The sequence below is a fragment of the Myotis yumanensis genome, unplaced genomic scaffold, assembly GCF_028538775.1.
Source record: "Myotis yumanensis isolate MYYU_CA2020_CCGP unplaced genomic scaffold, mMyoYum1.0.hap1 SCAF_2, whole genome shotgun sequence".
NCBI classification, from domain to species: Eukaryota; Metazoa; Chordata; class Mammalia; order Chiroptera; family Vespertilionidae; genus Myotis; species Myotis yumanensis.
The window spans coordinates 60,608,185-60,632,855 of NW_027223753.1; the positions used below are offsets into that span (position 1 = coordinate 60,608,185).

At 34.7% G+C, this 24,671-nt stretch overlaps 1 protein-coding gene across 3 annotated transcripts in view; it reads left to right on the forward strand.

Moving 5' to 3' along the window:
• Positions 1-24,166, forward strand: part of ADGRL2 (adhesion G protein-coupled receptor L2) — a 429,144-nt gene extending 404,978 nt beyond the window's left edge. For all 3 annotated transcript variants that reach the window (XM_070405458.1, XM_070405460.1, XM_070405459.1), the window contains 9 exons: positions 431-651; positions 1,968-2,034; positions 11,515-11,606; positions 12,428-12,472; positions 13,449-13,617; positions 16,184-16,312; positions 16,877-16,973; positions 18,644-18,772; positions 22,128-24,166. In XM_070405458.1, the coding sequence (XP_070261559.1) occupies positions 431-651; positions 1,968-2,034; positions 11,515-11,606; positions 12,428-12,472; positions 13,449-13,617; positions 16,184-16,312; positions 16,877-16,973; positions 18,644-18,772; positions 22,128-22,882 (1,704 nt within the window). In that variant the 3' untranslated portion in view covers positions 22,883-24,166. The remainder of the gene's footprint in view (positions 1-430; positions 652-1,967; positions 2,035-11,514; positions 11,607-12,427; positions 12,473-13,448; positions 13,618-16,183; positions 16,313-16,876; positions 16,974-18,643; positions 18,773-22,127) is intronic.
• The last annotated feature ends 505 nt before the right edge of the window (positions 24,167-24,671 follow it).

Sequence of the window (24,671 nt, forward strand, 5' to 3'; positions counted from 1 at the left end):
ATTCTGGAATAGAAAAAAATAGAAATAGTATATTTGGAAACAACTGTTCTATAATGAAACAGATCATCTGCAAGTAGAGTATTAAGAGTTAATCATGGATCATTCTAGAGGAGAAATTAAGATGCTTTTTTATTTCTTTAATTTTTAAGAAATTTCACTACAAATCGTAATACTTTAGAGTGGTGAAATTTCTAGCACACCTGGCATATTATATATACTATGAGCATTACACTTTCCAAATTTGGCAGTGTTTGTAACTCATTTCCATTTTTGAAAAAAAAAATTTAAAGACGCAGTATTTAAATAATGATAAATTTTTAAAGACAGTGGGGAGCACCATCAGTGACTGTTTTACAATTATGAAGTGGGCTGTTTCCATTCATGTGTTCTTTGTGTTTTGTTTTTGTTTTTTTTTCCTTTTTCTTTATAGATTGCATGCTCAATATTTGCAGGACTTCTACACTTTTTCTTTTTGGCTGCTTTTGCTTGGATGTGCTTAGAAGGTGTGCAGCTCTATCTAATGTTAGTTGAAGTTTTTGAAAGTGAATATTCAAGGAAGAAATATTACTATGTTGCTGGTTACTTGTTTCCTGCCACAGTGGTTGGAGTTTCAGCTGCTATTGACTATAAGAGCTATGGAACAGAAAAAGCGTAAGTAATTGCAAGCGACCTGAGTGTTTTTCAAGTGAATAATTTTTTAAAGCCTGTTAGCTGTCAGTGAGGTTCCCTGACAGACTAAAATGGCCTCTGAAAGCTTTATTGGAAGAGAATGGGCATGCCGTGTGCAAATTACAATCAAGTCTTTTGTAATTTTCTAGGTTCAGAGGATTTGTACTCTGGTGAGGCAGATTCTAAATTATGGACTTTCTTTTTTAATACAAAAGATTGACCTGAAACAAATTGAAAAAGTAAATAACTTTTTGGCCTTAGAAAGATATTAAGTAAAAATCCTTCTGAACTTAAGGCATCTGACAGGTCTAACTACTCAGTTTTAAGCTAATGCTTCATTAGTTCTCTTTGTGCAGCCAGCCCTCCAGCTAACTCTCATTCTGAATTGTGGCAGTAGCACATTCCTTTCCATATGTTTTACTTTGATAATATTTTATCAGGCAGTTTGAAAGGATTAAAATAAGTCACTGTCTTTCATTTATAAAAATATAGATATTTATGGAAAGTGACAGAAAGTAGGACATAGCCATGTTTCTAAGGATTTTATTTGCTAGAGGCATGAATTTGCCTTCTAATTCTGTTTATTTTTTCCTTTGATAAAATTAGTTATATAAAGATTCTTTGGACTAAAGAAAGCTTTTTTGACTGTACAGATGATGAAAGACAAATAAAAGAAATTCAGTGGGGATTCAGTGTTATGTGAAAAATGAACCACTAAGTAAAATCTGTCTTAATAAATTTATGCATCATTTACTCTAATACTGTATGAGTCTGTGCTTTGATTTTTTCCCCCCAGTATTTATCCATTCTCAGTTGAGGTATTTTATTTATGCTATGCAGTTTTGCAACAAATATAATGTAAACTTTTTTTGTCTATTATGTTTCTTAGGATTAAGCACTTTAAGCTCACATATAGATCTGAAAGGCAAAAATTGAAGATAGCTTTAAAATGATGAGACAATTTGGAATATTGAGTTTCAAGTTTTTCTTAGTAAAGTCAATGATCTTAAGAATTAGGGATTGGGATGTGGTGATGTTTATTATTTCCTCATACAAACATAACTATGTCTTTATCAAATTTAAAACCTGAAATGAAAACCAGTAGGTTGAAGTAAATATATTGCTATTTTTTACATGAAACTCAGCCTAGAATTAATAAAATTGTTCTTGCCCGTGATAAATGAATTTTCAAAGGCAAATGAAAATGCACTTTTATTAGATTTTAAATTTTATATTTTCCTTGTCATGTTAAGTATCCATTGAAGCTACTTATTACATTATTTTTCTTTCCATAATAGTTGCTGGCTTCATGTTGATAACTATTTTATATGGAGTTTCATTGGACCTGTTAGTTTCATTATTCTGGTAAGCAGACCCTACTTTCCATTCATTTTTGGCTTGCTGCTTTAGCAGTGCTGTTGAAAAGGGGATACTTTGTTTTACCATTACTTATCTATGCCTTCAATGATTATAAACCCATCTAGCTTATGGGATAAAATTATATAGTATATTTTAAATATTATACCATTACTGAGAGTTTATACACTTGCTAATTAGTAGTTTGTGAAATCCTCTCTCCTGTAAAAAGTATTTTTTCTTATTTTTAATTCAGCTTGATAAAAAAATGTCATCTTTGAAAATCTACTCACATATAAAACATGTTAAGATTGCATGGTTTTAAACTAGATTGATAATTATTAAGGAATAACTGATATGTATAGCATATTTCATTTTTAAGTAGTGGAGTGTTTTTGCTAAGAGTTTTAATTCAGGAAGTTCTGTCTCCAAAATCTATAATATTTGTGCTGTACCAAGCCTATATGGCATTTATGAATTAAATGAATATTTTATGAAAGTGAAAGAAAATTAGCTTAATATTTACTCTTTTAATTTTCACACAGTAATTTAGTACTATTAAATAAATGTCCATATCCTGAGTTCTTTTTAGGGTAGTTTTTTTTTTTTTTTTTAATTTTTCAATTACAGTTTGCATTCAGTATTATTTTGTATTAGTTTCAGAGAACAGGCTGTTGGTTGCCAGAGTGGAGGCGCTTTGGGGGTGAAAAATCTGAAGGGATTAAGAACTACAAATTAGTAGTAACAAAATAGTCACAGGGATGTAAAGTATAGCAGAGGGAATATAGTCAATACTATTGTAATAACTCTGCCACATGGTTACTTGAAATATTGAGGGGACCACTTTGTAAAGTATATGATTGTCAAAAATATATTTAAGCTTAGATTAATGAGTGAATAATAAATCAAATTTAGCTTCATTAGAAATAAAGTTACTTTTCTAAGACTTAAAATACCAAATAACTTGTATTTTAAAATACATTTGATATAAGTATAATAACATTAAGGTTTTTTTTTAACTTCTTACATTAATGTTAGTCAAATATTTGAAGGCTAATAAAAATGAAAATGTAACAAATATATTTGGATTTCAGTATTTAAAACTTTTCACTCAGTTATAGCCTTAATTTGTTAGAAATAGATGTTATTGACCATTATAAGATTGAAAAGGAAACATAAACAAGTTTAAATATTGCCTATATCTTTTTATTACTGTTTAAGCATTCTTTTTCTTAAAAAGGGACACAAATGAGCTCCTTAGGATAGTTCTGTGATTAGTGTTTCATAAAGTTGAGAAAAATTTTAGTAATTCAAGGAAATTTAAAACTACTTTAAGTGTATGTACATTTGTCACTAAAATGAATTGTTAACACAATTATATAAAGCCAAATGAAAACTTGAGATGAATGCCTGTATGAATCAGACCAGGAAAAGTGTTGCTGGGAAAGCTGATTTCTCATCGGAATTACTCAATCCAGATGCTTGTCCCAGTTTTCGTTCTTGGTTTACTGATGTTAACACAGCCTAAGCCTAGGTTGAATTATAACACAAATAGCTAACATGAAAGGATACAGTCTTTATAGATACAAGCTTCTTTTTTCCCTCTTAGCCTTTGACCAAATATATTGATATTTTGAACATTTTAAAGAACATTTTAGGGATATTTGGTCTATATGTCTTCTTTTGTACTGCAGTTCTATTTATTTTCCATCTCTAAAAATAAATACTGACTTTAAAACAATAAAAACGGTTTCACTTGGCAGAAGGAGTTAACGTTCACATATACTCAGTCTCCAGTAAGAAAAGGTAAAGGACATTTTATTATATTGCCCGTTTTACAGTGTCATTATCCTCGACCAAATCATTTAAGTTGAGATGTGAAGGGCTTTGGGGAACAGTGTTCCCAACTTAAAACAAAACAAAACAGCAGGTAGCAATCACAGTTAAAGATCCTGAGAGTGATTCTTCTCTTGCAATTGCTTTGCCCTCTACTTGTCCCAGCACAGAGACAGAATGGAATAGAGTGTAAAACATTATCTTACGTGTAACCTAAATTGAGATATGATACCATTGTAGAATACAGGTTTGTTGAATATTAATAGGTTTACCTGCATATATTCTTCTGGTAATACAGGACCTTTGAAAGGCAATTTAGACACAAATCTTAGTAATATAAATTATATGGTATCCTCTACATTTTTAAGGAATACTCTTTTTTTTAATTTGTCTTTATTGTTGAAAGTATTACAGATGTCCCTTTTGTTTCCCCATTGATCCCCTCCACCCCATATCCACCCTCCCCAGACCTTCACCACACTATTGTCTGTATCCATGGGCTATGCAAAAATGCATATAAGTTCCCCCGATGAATCTCTCCCCACCCACTCTCCAGCCCCTAAGGAGTATTTTTATAACAAGTTTTTTATTTCCAATTTTTCTGAATTGAAACTGTTTAACTTAGTAATATTAAACAAGTGTACATCTTTCATAATGTTCTATGAAGAAAAATAACATGCTATGGAAGATAAAACTTCCTACTTCTATGTTTCTATTGAGTGTCTCGCCTACAGGCCACTAGAGTTATTATATCTATGAGAAAAGTGCTTGCAAGTAATGAGCAGTGGGAAACCATTAGTATGCCTGAAATGGTTTAATGAAAGCTTGGATCATGACACCTCAGGAGCTATTCTTATCATTTGGACAGCTCCATCTGCATCATTAATAATTAATTCAGTTCAGTAAGAGTTCAGCTCACACACTCATTTAGAAGTTTTCTTCAGAGAACACCTCTCTGGTTGCCAGTCCCTGGGAGAAATAGGTTTCTGCTTGGCTAACAGCAAAGATCTGGAGATACAAGTGCAGTTTTAGAGTTGCATTTGCCAGGTAGCTAAAGCTCCAGGGAGGACAAAAAGGGTCAGAACATGTGCAGTTCAGTTAGGTTACTTCAGAGTGGTGTTTCTGTGCTTCTGTCTTATCATATCCGTGTCAGCACTGCCAGCTGTGGAATGAATTTTAAGCTGCTAAGCTCAGGCGGATGTGATCCAATTGAGCAGGTTGATGACTGGAATGCAAACTGTGCATTCCTGTAATCTGTAGAGCCTTTTTGTATTTTTAAATTTCTCATGTCATCAATATGGGTGTTGACTAGCTATGCCTGTCATTAAGTGGTGATGAATTTTATCAGCAAATTATACTGGAGGATTATTAAAACAATTTATAAAGTTGATATTTTGGAGTAGGTAAAAGAATATTATGTGTTATTGGCAAGAGAAAGAATCCCGCCATTTGGTGATTTACTATTTTTTAGCTAGATAGGAAAATATTTTTCTTCTGAATTTGCTGTCAGTCTTTTGCATAGAATTCTGTTGAGACGTCTATATAGCTGTTTACCTGTGTACACATGCATGTGCAAGCACATATACACACATGTACACACACAGAGTGGAGTTAAAATCTGATTAATTCCTAGTTGTGTTGCCTCATCTCCAGAATTAGTCATCAGTATGGACATTTAGGTTGGTGAGTTGCCATACAACATGTAGCACAACCTATATAACCTGTGCTTATTGGGGGCTTCTATGTGAAGGATTGAATAATGGCATGTACCTACCAGGTTTAGACAAATCTTTGTAACTGTCTCTTTCCTTTCTCACCATTGCATAACACCTTCCAACCTATCCCAAAATAACTATGTTTAAACTCTCTAGTAGTCATGCTGGAAAGAAAAAACAAGGAACAAGAGTGGGGAGTAAAAGTGACTGTGTTGAATTGGAGGGAGAAGAGCAGCACTTGGATAGTGGAGACCGGCTCCTCTCCTGGTCTTTTTTCCCGTCCCCCAGTGAGAAATAGGGGAGATTCCATGTTTGAAGGTTGTGATTTATTTCTTAAATGCATACCAAACACAGGAAAATAAATTGGAAGAAATAAAAGTGAGAAAAAAGAAATCACTTACTCTAACCAAAAGGAAAAAAAAAGCAGCAGCAGCCCAGAAGTATATGGTTGGAAAGAGCCATTTATGTCCTGGGGAAAGTGCAAAGAAGAAAGAACCCAGAATCGCAGCCAGGTCTTTACTTGAAATTAACCCTTTCAGTCTTCAAGTGGCTATTTTGAATGATAGGTTTTATCAAAGAGGTTTCTATTTGCCTATTTGTTTTGATTTTCAGTTGTATTTTAAGAGAATAAGAAAGGAGTAGAAAAGAGATGGAGGAAAATCTGTTGAATATTTTACTCTACAAAATCATGATCCTTACTAGAGCATATTATCTCCTGAAAAGATCATAGCAACAATATTTATTCTCTGAAAATAAAAATTAGCATTTACATTTTTAATGCATTAGAAAAAATAGAACTACTCTAAATTCACACTAAAATGTTATTTACACTTCAGTATATGTTCTATTTAATTACAGAAAATATTTAATTGTCATATATGTTGGTGGTAACATATTAAAATGTTCAATACCTAAATTATATATATTTTTTCATTTGTCTAATAAAACTAGTAAATATGTATTAGTGACTTATTTTACATGTGGAGTTGGGGAGAAGTATCTTAGTTTTTATTATGATTTATAGTATGTCTTGCAGGCCTTTTTTCATAATTACTTTGCCTTGAAATGATGGCATTTCTCATCCTATTAAAGATACCATTACCTCACCATTTGTCTATCTTCAAGTCATATTTCAAAGGCTAAATTAGTGTTGGATTTAATTATAAATTTCTTGGGATCTAAATATTAGTGCATTGGCTATAATTATATTTTCAATTTCTTTATTTACTTCTATTTTTTATTTATCTTTATTGTTGAAAATATTTCAGATGTCACTCTTCTTCCCCCATTAACCCTCTCCACCCTGCTCCCACTCCCTTCCTAAGCCTTCACCACATTCTTGTCTGTGACCAGGGGATATGCACATATGCATATAAGTTCTTTGGTTAATCTCTTTCCCTCCTCTTCTCAAATATGTCAGACTGTTTGCATGCTTCAGTGTCTCTGGGTTCATTTTGTTTGTCAGTTTATTTTGCTCATTAGATTCCATATGTAAGTGAGATCATGTGATACTTGTCTTTCTCTGACTGGCTTACTTCACTTAGCATAAATGGGAGAATTCACAGACACTCCTGAAAGAATCTGAGTCAAATATCCTTCTGTGGTTTTATGATTATTTTCTACTAAAGGCCAAGTACACGAAATTCGTGTCCCTCAGCCTGACCTGCACCCTCTCCAATCTGGGAGCCCTCAGGGGATGTCCTACTGACAGCTTCGGCCTGCTCCCCGTGGTTCTCTGCTCTCTGTGGACCTACCTGCTTGATGCCACTGCAGGCCCTGGTGTCTGCTCTCTGGGGGGCCTGCTTTCCCCTTGGCGCCGTGGCAAGGGGCATGCAAGGCCCAGCTGTTGGCTCTCTGCAGGGACCTGCTTGCCCCTCGCCCCCACAGCGAGGGCTTAAAGGACGGGGGGACTCCGGTGGTGCTGAGGGGACTGGGCACCGCCATCTTTGACACAAAGTGACGGCCAATTTGCATATTCCATCTTGATTAGATAGGATTACATTTAGTTGGTTTTAAAGAGACTCATTTTTAAAATGTACTTGAGAAACACTTGATATTAAGTATCTTAGAAACAATAGCCCTTATTTTTGCACTCAGCTTTCATGGCTTTGTGTGATATTTAGTTATGTGAGTTTAACACGAACAGGTTTGAGAAAACACAACTGTATGTTAAACATACAGTTTGGCTAGTGGAGTAGAAGTGTGTGGGCATTTCAGCCATTTGCTGAGGCTGGGATGGTAGTGTTTTACAAAGGAAATGGAGGATTAGCTATTTTGGCAAGTTCATCTGGTGGAAGTTATTTCCACCATGACAAGCACACACCTCATGTTATTTAGGATTTCTTTGAGGCCGTATTTTATACATTCATTCATTTATTATTTATCTTTAAGGCATTCATCATCTGAGTAATTTATAAATTGGATTACTCTTCATAGAAGTGGGACACTTTTTTTAAAAATATATTTTATTGATTTTTTACAGAGAGGAAGGGAGAGGGATAGAGAGTTAGAAATATTGATGAGAGAGAAACATCGATCAGCTGCCTCCTGCACACCCCCTACTGGGGATGTGCCCTCAACCAAGGTACATGCCCTTGACCGGAATCGAACCTGGGACCCTTGAGTCCACAGGCTGACACTCTATCCACTGAGCCAAACCGGCTAGGGCTGGAACACTTTTTAAAATATAAAACTAGTATATCTTTGTTTTGTTTGAAGGCTAATATTTTCTCTGAGAATAAATTGGTATACTGAATCTCAGCACTGACATTATAGTAGCTAAATAACCTTTGGCAAGATACTTAACATCGCAGATTTGTAAAATGGCTGTCCAGTTATTTTAAGAGAACAAGAAAGGAGTAGAAGAGAGAAGGGGAAAGAGTACTGCCTGCTACTACCTCTGGAGTAAAAGTATAGATTGTTGTTGGTTTTTCCCCCCTGTAATTTCGGAACTTTATGTATTGTGAATGTATTAATTTTTTAGCTAGAAAACATTCACACATATATAATGTTAGCCTCCGTAGGGGAAAGAGAGAGGAAGGGAAAGTGCATCTAGCAGTCTGTTTTTTTAGGATGAAATAAGGTACGTTTTCTGTGGCACCTTCTACTTGTTTAGTCCTCACTCTTAACAAGATGGAAATGTCTTTGTATCATACTTAGCTTTAATTCTATTTTTATGTACTTAGATTTTATGTTTATTGAAAAATGTATTATTGATCTTTACCTGATTTTCTCCATTGAAAAATATGTTTGGATGGGTTCAACTCCAAGATTTCACATTTTGTACTCATTTTCTTTTCATAGCATAATACTCTTATATATCCACATTTTTTCACATTCACATTCTTTATTTTCTTATAGTTTTTACATTGTAGGGGGTAATAACATTTTTTTCTCCCTGGACTATACTACTACTACTACTATTTTATCTTTAGGGGGTAATTAATATGCTTAGAAAATAATGAACACCAAATTGAGGATCTGTCTATGCTTCAGGAAATTGTTCAAGAAAAAGGAAGGTTGAATGACAACCTAGGTCCAAAAGTTTGTAATAAAAGAAAAAAAGTAGTTAAATTAGGACATTCAAGAAGAAAAGTCAAGAGGCTTAAAGGATTTTAACTTTGACTTGACAAAGCAGCCTTTCTTATCTAAGAGTTGTAGTCACTTTGTTTTTATGGGTTTTGGTTTGTTTGTTTTTAGGATATTTAGAGTTCTTGTTTTTAACCATTCCTTAAATTTACTAGTTATGGTTTACTGTTGCCTAAAATTTAAAAAAAAGAATAAGAACACTGTTGTTTTTCCTTTTAAAAAAATTAAAATACACTGTCTCATAATTTTTTTAAAACCAAATCAAATATTTAATGTGCTGCCTGAAAGACCTCTCCAATTTTTTCCAAGGCAGAAAGTGTCTAATAATACAATAAGTATATCCGTGTAGTAAAGTCAGTAAATATTTGTTGAATAAAATGTATGACAGTGCATATCCCTGAAAGTGTAAGCATTTATTTATATTGTGACCAACTGACATAATACTCAGAATGTAAAACTAGAAAAGTGTTTTTACAAATGTTTTTGCTTTTTCTCTATACAAGTATTTTAAGAAATTAATTTTAAGTACTAGTTTAAACAAAGAGCTTCTTTTGTCCTTAAGTAATGAACATAGAACACTATTGGCCAACACTTGCAAATTGTGCCTATTTAACCTCTTTTTTCCATTAAGAAGAAATTCTACATCTAAGAGAAATACAGCACAGTGAACAAAATGACTGACAAGTAGCGTAAAGCCTTTGCTGTGTGCCCAAACTCATTGGGAAGGACTTGGAAATTTTATTTATTGCCCTGTATCACTTTTCCTAATATAGTGATGAATGGCTAAAATATTGTATCATTTTGTCACATGGTGTGGTGACTTAGTAAAAAGAATCATGTTACTCTACCAAAGTTATGTCGATTACCTACAACCAAGAAATTGCTTTCATCCTACATTCAGTGAGCCTTTTCCTGAATATACCATTTGGGCTTGTACTGTCTTTAAGTCATATACAGCTCACAAAAAAATTGATTTGCCTTTTTTAAAAGAATGATCAAAAGTAAATTTAAAAAAATCCAGGACCATCCATGACTGGTTTGGCTCAGTGGATAGAGCATCAGCCTGAGGACTGAAGGGTCCCAGGTTCAATTCCGGTCAAGGGCACATGCCCCGGTTGTGGGCTCAATCCCCAGTGGGGGGTGTGCAGGAGGCAGCCAATCAATGATTCTCTTTCATCATTGATGTTTCTATCTCTCTCCCCCTCTCCCTTCATCTCTGAAATCAATAAAAATATATTTTAAAAAATGATAATAAATCCAGGACCAATCTAGTATAGTTCTATTTTTACAATATAAAAATGGAACTGCCTTCCCTCTGTCCAGCATTCTGCCAGGTGACTGTAGAAGTAAATGCAAACTACCTCTCTTCAGTCAAAACCCAACTCCTTTCTTCTGAGTTCACTTCCCTGTCAGGTTTCATCTTCCCCAGTTTGCTTTTGTTTGCATGTCAATTTTTTGCCCCGGCTGAATGTTTTAGAGGGACACAAAAGAGCCTTTTTCAGAAATTACCTATTTTCGTACTATATAGAGACTAGTAAAAAAGAACTGATGGCTTTTAGCCCTAACTGGTTTGGCTCAGTGGATAGAGTGTCAGCCTGCGGACTGAAAGGTCCCAGGTTTGATTCCGGTCAAGGGCATGTACCTGGGTTGCGGGCACATCCCCAGTAGGAGATGTGCAGGAGGCAGCTGATCGATGTTTCTCTCCCATCAATGTTTCTAACTCTCTATCCCTCTCCCTTCCTCTCTGTAAAAAATCAATAAAATAGATTTAAAAATATATATATACATGTATATATGTTTATCTTATTTTATATAGCTGTTTCATATATTTTATTTCATTTGACCCTCATAATTACCTTACAAGTAGATTGTACAAATGTTATTACCCTCATTTAATCAACCAAAATCAAAAGCTAGACTCTCAACTAAGTCTTAGGGTCTCAAATCCATCAATCGTTCCATTATAAGCTACATGCTATAAAGGCCTTTCCTAAGGAATTTACTTTAATGTTTCTGTTAGATGGCTTTTAGGCCCTGGAGTACCTCTAGCTAAAGAAACTAATTTAGGTATCTAATTTATTTAATCATCACCACATGATACTGATTTAATGAGGCTGCAATTTCGTGTCAAATGATCTATTAAAAAAATCGATCAAACATAGCTCGAGTATTTTATTATTTAGACTTAAATGGATCATTGCATATGTAAACTAAAGTTGAATCATTGTCTATTATATACTCATGTCATTGGTATTTAACTGCATTAACTCATTAAATAAATTTGCAAAAATGTGTTGTTTATTCTTTGGTTGTAGTGGTCTAATTCTTTTTTTTTTATTTGTTATGACAGCTAAATATTATATTCTTGGTGATCACATTGTGCAAAATGGTGAAGCACTCAAACACTTTGAAACCCGATTCTAGCAGGTTGGAGAACATTAAGTAAGTAGTTTGTACTTTAAGCTTAGTGCTTGACAAACTAAGTGCAAGATATTCTTCACAGGGAATCCATGAGTACCTTCTCTCAACTAGAAATTATTCAGAATGAGGTTTTACTGTACAAGGGTGAGTCTCAGTGTGACCACGTCACAGACATTGGTCAAAAATTAGATAATAATTTCTGTCTTGATGTAGAGCCAAGAAATTGTTTCAGTAGCTTTGTGGAAATTCCATATCACGGTAGCAGTTTCATTTGAATTTAAAATGCAGTTCAAAATGATGTTCCTGCTTGCATGGCTGATAAGATTATATTCAGTTTGTTTTGTTAAATGACTTTTTTTGATTTAAGGATCCTGAGCAGTTTTCTACTTCTAATCTTGCTTTCCTAAGAGAATACATTCTATTACTATTGTTAACGTGGAGATTATCTGTTGTTTTTGTGATAATTGAATGAATGTTTTATTTCAATGTTGAATAACAACTGCAGTAGCTTATCTATGGAAAAATGCTATCCAATTAACAAAAAATTGATAGTTGTTGACTCCTAAGTCATCTTATGGAAGCATTTTCAGTTATTTTTTAAATAAGAGCCTTAATTTAAATTTTGATGAAGTATTATCCAAGTTGGTTATAATGGGATTGCAAAAAAATATTTTGAATGTAAAAAATGGCAGATCTATAGTAAGGGAAGTTTTTTAAAAATTAGAAGATTTAGATAGGTTAGTGCCAGCTTCATTGCATGTTGCATGGTAAGAGAGAGAGCTAATCTTTAGCATCTCTCTCTTTTCTTCCTTTTCCTCTTTCTGTCTTCTCATCTACACCAGTAATTACCGTGTTTGTGATGGCTACTATAATACGGACTTACCTGGGTAAGGTAGAACCCTACATTAACAAATTTATGGCATGATTTATATTTTTTACAAAGCTGTCAATATCATGAATTGCCCTTAATTCTTATAATTATTTTTGTATGTCTAATTTGCTATAGTATTTTAAAACTATAATATGCCTTTATTTTTTAATTGCTTGCCTCTGCATTTTGACTTTCTTAATTTTGACTAATTTATAAAATATATAAATGCTTTCTTATTACTTTCTATTTTAATTCTGTCTAATAATTTTGTTTCTCTTTTCTGCTTATAATGCTTTCTAGCTATGAAGATAATAAGCCATTTATCAAGTAAGATCATTAGTTAGACATGGAATGCACCGACTTTAAATCCTTCTCATTCCGTCCTATTTTCTACAGTTCTTTTCTCCTTAAGCTATTCATGATGAAATCTCTCCAAAATTATTTTATTTTCAAGTTGTTCTCATGTTTTTTGTCCCATTTCAGCTAGGCTTCTTCATGCTTTAGTTATAAAAACCTTAGGGTTCACCTAAGATTAGTTTATCAGAATCTGAAGTTTAGGAGCTGATTATCTGCCATTTAACCTTTCTGTATGTGTCACATTACTCAGTGTTGTGGGTACACCACAGGAATAAAAAGATAGGAGTCGACTCATTAAGGACTCCTAATTTCTTATACCAGAATGCACATAAAAGCCAATAAAGCCCTGGGGGATGTTTTACACGTTGAATTTTAATATAGTTTTGATACCTTGTTTATTCTGGAGTAAAAAAAAAAAAAAAGGTCATACCTGCTGTTGCTGTTTTCACTGGAGGCTGCAGTACTAAATGCTACTATTCCTTCTTTAATCAATGAAAGGTTAAAGCCAAAATGCTGTTGAATTTGAATGTGAACATAGAGAAAGTCAACTGCTACTACTGATATGTTCATATTTAAGTGTGATGTGTGTTGTTCTCTCACTGAACCTGTGAATGAAATTCACTTTATTTTTTCAGGTCTTGGGTGCTTGGCGCTTTCGCTCTTCTGTGTCTTCTTGGCCTAACCTGGTCATTTGGGTTGCTTTTTATTAATGAGGAGACTATAGTGATGGCATATCTCTTCACCATCTTTAATGCTTTCCAGGGAGTGTTCATTTTCATCTTTCACTGTGCTCTTCAGAAGAAAGTAAGTGACCGTGCCGCGGGGTTCTGCTTGCTTGTTCTTGTAGTGGAAATAACAGATATAATGGAGAAGATATGAAGTTACAACTGGCATATTATTAAATCGCGTTATATTTTTAATCATAAAGTAATTGTAATGCATGTCTGGAAATTGGGGCTTCACGTATAAAAGAATTCAATAGCAATCATTTTTGGATCTCAATTGGGGCTGTTATAAACTAGATATTTATGTTGAGATATCTTCTTTGCTACTGGGGTCTATAAAAATGCTTTGTGCAAAGGGTATACAAGATAAAGAAAAGGTTAAATAATCTTGTTCTTTGCTCAATAAAGAGAATACAGTGGTCCAAAATGAAGTTGAGTATAAGGATACATGCCCTTAATTTAAAAGCTCTAGCCATACAAAAATTTAATATTAATGTTGCCTTTTGAGTAATTTTAATAGACCTAAAATCCAATAATTTTACATCTCACATTTTATTACTTAGTGCTGACTTTATATTAAGTGGAGTAAGCAAAAATGATTCAAAAATTAATGTTTGTTTGAAAATGAAATACTGCTGCAAACCCAAGAGAATAGTTTAGCACCATTTAAGTTTAAAATTTCCAGTATCATCTTTTCCCTGCCTGCATATCCAGTGCAGTCTTTTTATTCTGTTATTACTAGTTGGTCACTTAAATTGAACAGAGAAATAGAATTGTGAAAGTGAAAACTATTATGTTTTCAATCCTGACAAGATGATAGTGTTGTTACCTCCATCAGTTTTGAATAAGCTGTAATTTTGAGATAATAACAGTGGAATGTGCAGTCCTGACAGGTAATGTACATTCACAGCAATATAGGCATTAGGCAACACCAACACCGAAGGTGTTATTTGGATAAAGTACCACTTTCATTGCCATTGTCTTGGTTATGCAGCATTGCAGAGTAGTTAATAGCCATTAAATGTGCAGACATTTTTTTATAAGGTATGATGTGTTATTTAATAACATTGAATCTTAACTTTCTAAATATGATTCAGGTATAACCTTTGTAATTACTTTTGGTTTTTATATATTTCTTACTTTATAAATGAGCATTTTGTATACATGCATACAGGCACATTTGTAGTCTGCCAAATTATTTTGAGATAAAACCGAAACTTAGCCATTATTTTCTCATAGAGTTATGTGTATTAATTGAACAAAGATTTTGCTATGCTTTTTAACTACAATTACATTTAAAAGCATCCTGTAGCTCTTTTGAATATATCCTACTTAGTCTTAGACACATCCTCTTGGTGCTGCCAGGATGACTTGTGAAGAATATGATACAAAGTGATTTAGTTTAAATCCTGGTTTACTACTTCAGTGAGCATATTTAGGCAAAGAAAGTGCTTTGAAAGTTCAATCCCATTGTTATTTGTTCTAATAGGTACAATTAAATAAAGCGAAGAGGAGGAAAATGCAAGTGCACTTAGATTTAAAAGGTCATCTAGTGACTTTAATTATCTAGTTTTGCAAGGAATAAGTGTCAAAATCATGGTCTTTGCTGGCAGATACAGAGCATACAACTGTGAGGAGGGGGAAAGCCTTTGAGTGTGTTTTGTAATCTACTCGAAGAAAGAGTTTCTTACGCAATATCTCCCTGTCTGTTTTATGATTTTGAAGTCTGGCTGTTGGCCACAACAAGACATGTTTATGTGCCAGTATCGTATCGTTGCATAGAATCCAGGACTCTCCTACTCCTCCCAAGTTCACCCACCTCTCCAGGGGCCCCATCATTTAGCGAGTGTTGGGACTTCACTTTTTAAAGCTTACTTTAAACTTTCTTTTAGAACTAAAAACTTTTCGATCTATTCTTATATCCAAGCTTGGGGGGGGGGCGGGGGGGAGAAGAGGGAAGGGAAATTACACGGTAACTCATTAATGAGAATAGAAATTGCATAAATAGTTCCCTTGTGTGCTAATGAAGTGCATAGGCATCTTTGACTCTTTTTACTCAGTGTTAAAACACATCAGGAAATGAAGAAAACATTCCATCATAATTAATGGCATGTTATCAAAGTGCTTTTTTTCCTTTATTCTTGTGCCAAAATAGCCTTGTCATTATGAAGAGGTTACCCACAAAACTATGCAATCCAATAAAAGAGGTTTATGTACATTGACCTACCTAAGGAGGACATGAAGCGTCTAAAACTTAAATGACTGAATTAGGTGTGGTTAAATGTAATTAAGCAAGAAAATATTTTGTCCTCTTTTCTTAGCATGAAATATAAAATTGGCGCTCCTAAGTATACAGAGGAAATAAGGCTTTTTAAAATATTGCTATTGTATTAATAACATTTACATAATAGGTTATAAAGCATTACTACCTTCAATCACATTGAAGAGATTTTATAGCCAGTCTAGTGGACAGAGATATTTTTTCTGATTACAACAGTTTCAATTAAACTTGATTTTTGTAAGTTCAGTTTATTTTCTGCGTGGCAGTATGTTTGTGGAATTTCTTAGTCGTCTCCATCGTTTAGTTGATTAGGGAAAGGGAGAAGCAAGTATTAACCCCATGGTCTCCTGGTTGTTCAATGCAGGTACGAAAAGAATATGGCAAGTGCTTCAGACACTCCTATTGCTGCAGCGGCCTCCCAACGGAGAGTCCCCACAGCTCAGTGAAGGCTTCCACCACCAGGACCAGCGCTCGGTATTCCTCCGGCACACAGGTAACACGGACTCTGACAGCGTCTTCGATCAGCCTTCTTTCTAGAAAGCTTACCGAGACGGGCTCTGTTCAAATGCACTAATTGTCTCCTTATTCTAATGATGTCTACATAGCAAATACTTGCTTTTTTAGTATTTTGGTTTTAATGTCTTCTTAAGTATTTCTTGAAGGTGTTTCTTTAGGTGTGAACATCCTTTTTTTGAGAGGTATACTTCTTTAAAAAGTCTATCAGAATCATTTCATAGCCTAAGCTTTGTATACAGCACAGTGCTCTTTGTGGGTACTCAGTAAACATTTGTTGAATAATCAGCCATCTCTACGTTAAAAAAAAAAAAAAGCAATAAAGGAAAACTTTTAAAGAGTAGAAGATTAAATTCCCCTTAGTAGAAAAGCAACAGAGCAGTATAGACTTCCTTAGTTTTAGACTAGAATCCACACACGTTTTCTTTTTTAAAAGCCCCACAGATAATCCTACACAGATGGATAGGTTAAATCTTTTGTGTGTCTTTAATAAGGTAAATTTGGGGAAACTAACATAACATGTCTTGCTATTTTATGTTGATAGAGTCGTATAAGAAGGATGTGGAATGACACTGTGAGAAAACAATCTGAATCTTCTTTTATCTCAGGTGACATCAATAGCACTTCAACACTTAATCAAGGTCAGTTACTAGGAAAATTTGAGTTTACAATATAAATTTTGTACCTTTTGCCAATTTACAATAATCCTAGAGAAAATGGGGAATTTTTTTCAAATGTGTTTATATCACAAGCTCCTAAATCTTTTGAGTCAGTTTTTATCCTTTATTCAAGTACATATAAATTCTTTTTATTCAGTAATGTAATGCAAACAGTATAATTTTAAACTCCGCATTAAGAGTAAGGCTAGAAAAAGTAATTACTGAAAATATACTTTGCCACAAGTTCATATGTTTTTCTTGTGAGTAGAAATTTATCCTTTTAACCGAGACATTTACCAAACTTTTCTTCATAAAACATCAACACAATTAGAATAACCACTAGTCACATTAAACAGTACCAGTTTTGTAGTGAAGATTCTTATTTGCAAAAGTTTTTATTTTACATTTCTTTCAAAAAGTAAAAAGTGTCAAAAACATTTATAGTAAATTTTCATGAACAAAAAGATAAAATACATGAGAATTTACAAATTAATATTTTTCTCCTTGAAGTACTATAATTACAGCTTTAAAATTATCATTATCAATATAATTCTTAAAAAAGCTGGCAAATAAAATATTTTAGCAAGATAAGGACACAAACGCATGTACACATAGTTCTGAATGCAAGTTTAGTAAATTTTACCTTGGTATGAAAAAAATCATGTTGTTATATATGTCAGTGGAAAGGTAATTTATCCAGATGATTTTAGTTTTGTTGTACTGATTGGTAATACAGCAGTTATATTTTATCACAATGACATTTTTTAATGTTGCCATTGTTTTGATGAGTTGGTTTAAAATGAAAAAAGGAGTATGTATGACATCAAAACCAAGTTGAATTTAAAAATATTTTTAGTCAAAATTACATTAGCTATGCAAAACATGTTTGATAAGTATTGAAAGGTTGGTAATTTGTGAATTAGAATAAGTGAAATGTGTTTATTCCATGGCTCTGATATGCTACCTAATTTTGTTAAGATGACTATCAAAAAGGAAATGCATTATTCAATGATTCACTTTTTGAAACCTGGCAAATAAAATTCTTGTTATGTACAATTTATGAATGGTCCAATAATTCATTATACACAGCCTTTTCTTCTTCAGCATGTGTGCTCTTGCATTTACTAAGAGAAGCTTTGTGCAATGTGTCATACTTTTTATCTGTTTGAAGTTGTTTTTCCTCCTGCTTGTATCGAAGTTGATATTAACACAGATGTTTTCATGAGGGATAATCCCACACCTGTAAATTCTGAAAGTTTGAGATTCCCTCTTCTGGGCCTCAGTGGTTAGGTTTTTAATATTAAGCAGTAACATCTTGAAACATAATGTTGATCTCTGTGCATTTAATTGCCATTTTTGTTTAACAGTGATTTTTTGTATAAATTAGTAAATGTCATCCTCAGCAGGTGTTTACTTGGGGGACTTAGAAAGCACCTGTGAATTACTGAAATTTAACTTCCCTCTACCCTTTCTCCTTCAAATTAGTAGTTCAAATACAGTCAGAAAATTTCAGCAGATTTTTCGTTGCCAACTTGTTCACTATCCTTGATGAATACGAAAAGTACTGTACTGCAACTGTAACACTAAATTAAGAGAACTGATGTCTCTTCTTTCCTTCCTTTTCTTTTCTTTTCTTTCCTTTTTTGCTTTAGGAATGACTGGCAATTACCTACTAACAAATCCTCTTCTTCGACCCCACGGCACTAACAACCCCTATAACACATTGCTCGCTGAAACAGTTGTATGTAATGCCCCTTCAGCTCCTGTATTTAACTCACCAGGTGTGCTTATACTTATGAATAAAACTACCTTTCTTTGCTGCTAAACAGAGCTCTGGTCTTTGCCCTTTCTCTAGAATATTCATGTTGCCATATATTTATTATTACATCCATAGTCTCTCAATTGAAAGAGAATGGTATTGAGCATGCCAGGCTTCTAAAACTGCACTATATTATAGTAAACATTCAGTCATGACAGTATTTACCAATAATTATCCATGTTTTTGACACAGGTGGCATAAATCTTAATATATTATTACAGGACTGACATCACATGGTCCGCGAGCCCATCTTCAAGATTTATATCACTTAGAGGTATCCGTTCTATGTAATATTCTGTTCAATTGACTCTAAAGCTTGCCGACAGAATTTGCTTTTGGAATGGATTAGCTAATAAAGATCATTGGATGCCTAGCTATAGAAAACGGCATCCAGCATTATCAATGTAACCACACTATAGTATAGTGCAGCTTTATGGTGGTTTTTTTTTTTTTTTTTTCTTAAAATAGCTTTGAAAATAAAGTTAATATCAGTCAGTTTATACCTATAGTTGTGTTTGTTTGTTTTTTAATTGGGGGAGGGGGAGAGATTGTCACTAACCCATCCTGTATTACTGTGTTTTCTAATAGCTTATTTTTTAAAAAGCATATATATTTAACAGAAATTTTCAAGATTTTGGTAAAAGTTACTGCTGCTAAATTACTGCTAGCATATAGTCTTTATTTGTGATTGATATTTACCACTAAATTTAACAAAGAACTTTGTTTCTGTTTTTTTTTCCTTGAAATTCTATTTTAACGTAACTGCAGCTTTTTTTTTCATTCTCTTCTTTTTCTCACTTTCCTTATGCTTTCCTCTAGCAACCTACAGAGAGACAAGTATGGGAGTAAAACTTAACTTTGCCTATCAAATGTAAATTTTTTCAGCATGATTTTTAACCGGCACAATTAAAACATAACTAGCAGTCATGAAGTAGACTCAGCGGGCAAGTGGTTCACAATTTGCAACTAAAACGTTACCAAATTCAAACAGTACATCTGTCTGTACTGCCCTTTCTCAACAATAGAGGTCTGTAGCAAACGCTGTCCATACTTAAGTATACGCAATGCTGAAATAATTTGCTCTTTAAAGCCCGAGGTACTGTCAACCCGAATGCTGAATAATTGACTTATCATTTCTGCATTCCCACAGTCATCTTGCTACAGGCTGTGGAAAGTCTTCAAGTGAATTACCTGAACTTGGGCAGAAAATTTGCCTCTTCCAAACCAGTCAAAGATGTGCTTAAATCTGCAGTTTATCATAGAAAACACCTCCTGTTTTACCCAGTATATATGTTTATATTTATTAAGCAATAATAAAAAGGAAAAAAAAAAAAAAGACAAGATCCAACCTCTACAGAGGAAACAAATGCTGGCAAGTGATCCATCATGTAACTTAAAGCTCCAGCAGTTTTCCAGTGGTGGATCTTATAAAGACTGTGGTGCACATAAGAACTTATAAAACTAGAGAATTGTGTCAACCAAGCTAAAGGAAGCCTTACAAATAGCTCTCAGAGCTTTATTTTGTTATATGTGGAGCATGATATTAATTGGCCTGTCAGTTTCTCAAATGTAGAAGTTGGATCAGATTTTTTTAAAAAAATAACATGAGTGACCAACAAATATAATCACCCCATTTTCTCATTTTCTACTAATGATAATTTATCAAACAATTATCATATATTTATTGGTCATGACATTGAGTTTTCTAGGATAATCTGCAGCTTTAAGAGTGGAGTGAGCACTAAAAAGGGAAAGTGCCTATTTTTTCCAAGAATTAAATTTTTTTCCTAAACTCCTCCAAGCCTTGCATACAATGCAGCAGCCTCACAGTGGTCAGTTTCATTTCAATAACCATCATTTCATTCTTTTTTTTTCCAGACCTATCTGTAGACAAGTGATTTTATTTTTTCTCTAGGATTTTGAGAATGAATAACCCAACTTCCCATGGTGCAGATCATTTAATTTTCTCTATTTTTTTTCCCATTTGCCTGAAAAGCACTGTGATGTCCTAGTTTACATGTTTATGTGTCTGTAGAAAAATACAACTCTGATTCAAAGAGAGCATGTTACCGTATTTTTTTTCTTCCTAAACCTCTTTTCATATCTTCAGCAGACTTATCCAATCTTTCATTCCTTTAGAGATAAACAATATATTAGCCAAGGCTAACACCCTTTTCCCATTCCATAGTGAATATTTATTCTTGGTTTAATTTCTGTGACCCATACTTAAGAAATCTCTAACATTTCTGCATTTAACCTCCATGCCCACAGTGTCTGTGGGCCAGTCTCATGCAGTAGACTGCGGGTTCATTTGGTGCTGTCACTGTGACTGATGCAGACTGCAGGGCTGCAGGCAAACACCTTGACCATTAGGAGCCTGGGGCCATGGCTATTAGAGTACTCGTTTCCAAAGTACATAGCAAAACAATAAGAACTATTAAACCAAAACGGGAAAGGCTGCTATTGCTGGTAACCTAATTTGTTGAACCCTTGCTCTGACTAAGTTGCTGAGAAGCTTAGAAATTCTTCATCATGTTACAATAAATCATTTTACTTTCTTTTATATATCAGCTACTCTTAGGCCAGATAGCCTGAGCAGACAGACATGATGTGAGTTGTCCAAAGTGAGTCATTCCACCTGCTGTCTGTCATGTTGTTGGATGGTGCTTGTGGGCCCCTGGCCCGGTCCGTATGAGAGATGGCTGTCTTTGTTTAACATGAATTCTTTGTATCTGTTCATATTTTTCATTCTTTTTTTTTTTAAATTTCATCTCCAGAAAAAAAGGAAATGTTAGATGTTGTTTAAAAAAAGTTGCTTGCCACTTATGTGGGTTTGTGTTGTACATTTGCCTTTGGTTTTCGTATGTGACTTATTCCTTTTTAATTTAGTGTTGTTTAGGACAAATTATGTTAATTTTATTTTTATAAATCATAGTCTCGTACTTTAAAATGCAATTGTCAATAATGAATTGCTTTGCATTAACTATGCAAGGGCATGGAGTGAAGTCTTTTTTTGTGTCAGAGATTTGACCCAAAATCGATTAACTACTGTCTCCCCAAATTTGATCAAGTAATACTCAGTATGCCATCTTCCTTCCCTGGAAAACAGAATTATTCTTTCACACGTTTTCGTATTAGATATCTAAGGGGGTGCAACTGTTTACAGTTGGGAATGCGGGAAAGCCTGGCACTTTCCAAGTGTCCGCTTTCAAATACAACTTTGTCCTGAACGACATTAAAACGTTTTGTGCCAAAGAGTTAATGATTTTTTGAGGAAGGATCAGCGGCAATAATGGAAACCCCGTTATCTGTTTCAGGACATTCACTGAACAATGCCAGGGATACAAGTGCCATGGATACTCTACCGCTAAATGGTAATTTCAACAACAGCTACTCACTGCGCAAGGGGGACTACACCGACGGCGTGCAGGTCGTGGACTGTGGACTAAGTCTGAATGATACCGCTTTTGAGAAAATGATCATTTCAGAGCTAGTGCACAACAACCTACGGGGCAGCAGCAAGACTCACAACCTGGAGCTCACGCTCCCGGTCAAACCTGTGATTGGCGGGAGCAGCAGCGAGGATGATGCCATCGTGGCCGACGCGTCCTCTCTCATGCATGGCGACCACCCAGGACTGGAGCTGCACCACCGAGAACTGGAGGCCCCGCTCATCCCTCAGCGGACTCACTCCCTTCTGTACCAGCCGCAGAAGAAAGCGAAGCCCGAGGGCACGGACAGCTACGTCTCCCAGCTGACCTCTGAGGCCGAGGACCACCTGCAGTCGCCCAACAGGGACTCTCTTTACACGAGCATGCCCAACCTCAGAGACTCTCCCTACCCGGAGAGCAGCCCGGACATGGAGGAAGACCTGTCTCCCTCCCGGAGGAGCGAGAACGAGGACATTTACTACAAGAGCATGCCCAACCTGGGGGCTGGCCACCAGCTCCAGACGTGCTACCAGATCAGCAGGGGCAACAGCGACGGGTACATCATCCCCATCAACAAGGAAGGCTGCATCCCCGAAGGGGACGTGAGAGAAGGGCAGATGCAGCTGGTGACCAGCCTTTAATAGCGCAGCCGGGGAGGTCCGAGGGCCACCTGCGAGTATTCACAGAGCGAGGCCCGTGGGCCCGACGCAGACTCGGCCACGCAGACGGCCCTGATGACCTGTGGTTCCTCCCGTGTAAAAAAAAAAAAGATGACTGAACCTTGCCGTTCTGTGAATTTTTATAAAACATACAAAAAAAACTTTGTATATACACAGAGTATACTAAAGTGAATTATTTGTTACAAAGAAAAGAGATGCCAACCAGGTATTTTAAGATTCTGCTGCTGTTTAGAGAAATTGTGAAGCGAGCAAAACGCAACTTTCCAGCCATTTTACCGCAGCAGTTTGCGAACTAAATTTGTAAATATGGCTGCACCATTTTTTTGTAGGCCTGCATTGTATTATATACAAGACGTAGGCTTTAAAATCCTGTGGGACAAATTTACTGTACCTTACTGTTCCTGACAAGACTTGGAAAAGCAGGAGAGATATTCTGCAGCAGTTTGCAGTTCACTGCAAATCTTTTCCATTAAGGCAAAGATTGAAACCATGTTTAACCACTAGCAATCAAGCCACAGGCCTTATTTCGTATGTTTCCTCAACTGTACAATGAACTATTCTCATGAAAAAAAAAAAAAAATGGCTAAAGAAATTATATTTTGTTCTATTGCTAGGGTAAAATAAATACCTTTGTGTCCAACTGAAATAGAATTGTCATTAAAATAATTTTAAAGAGTTTGAAGAAACTATTGTGAAAAGCTCTTGGTTGCACATGTTATAAAATGTTTTTTCTTACACTTTGTCATGGTTCTGCCCATTGTCACTTAGTTTCCACTGTATACAAGTGTTCTGCTTTGACATGTTAGTTTTATCCTTACATTTAAATTCCTTATTGCCAAAAGAACGTGTTCTATGGGGAGGAAAGTCTTTGAAGCCAGTTACGCCATGCCTTGCACAACGGTGGTGAAATCTAGAAAAGATTGCGTGTCGCCCCTCCGTTTATTCTTGAGCAGAGGGCAGAGAGGGCACTGGGCACTTCTCACAAACTTTCTAGTGAACAAAAGGTGCCTCTTCTTTTTTAAAATAAAATAAAACATAAATATTACTCTTCCATATTCCTTCTGCCTATATTTAGTAATTAATTTATTTTATGATAAAGTTCTAATGAAATGTAAATTGTTTCAGCCAAATTCTGCTTTTCTTTTCATCCCTTTGTGTAAACCTGTTAATAATGAGCCCATCACTAATATCCAGTGTAAAGTTTAACACGGTTTGACAGTAAATAAATGTGAATTTTTTCAAGTAGTTAACGTGCACTTTTATGTATGATACACAATTGGCTTTAACACATTGGCCCTCTCCCACCCCTCCCCCTTGGATATATTTAGATCCCTTCATATTATAACCCATGGATATGGAGAAGAATACAGTTAAGTTGCTGGATGGCTTTATATGCTAAAAAGTATATAATATATTTATATTCTGATTATCCATTACCCATGCTCACAATTTGGCCAATAAGTTTCAACAAAGAATCATACTGAAAGCTTTGTATTTGTTGGATTGCACCAGAACTTAAAAAAATAATAATGAAAAAAGGGGGGGTTGCAAATTCTACAGTCAAATTGAGCATCATAAAAAATTTTTTGATTTTTCAGCACTATTGAGAAGAAATTCCTAAAACATACTTTTACAGTGTGAGGATTATAAGTATCCCTATAAGGGAGCTGCAAATGACAATATTTGTTATCATGGAAAGGTTCAAAAATCATAATTGAATCTCAACAAGTAGATGTTTCCTGTCCACATC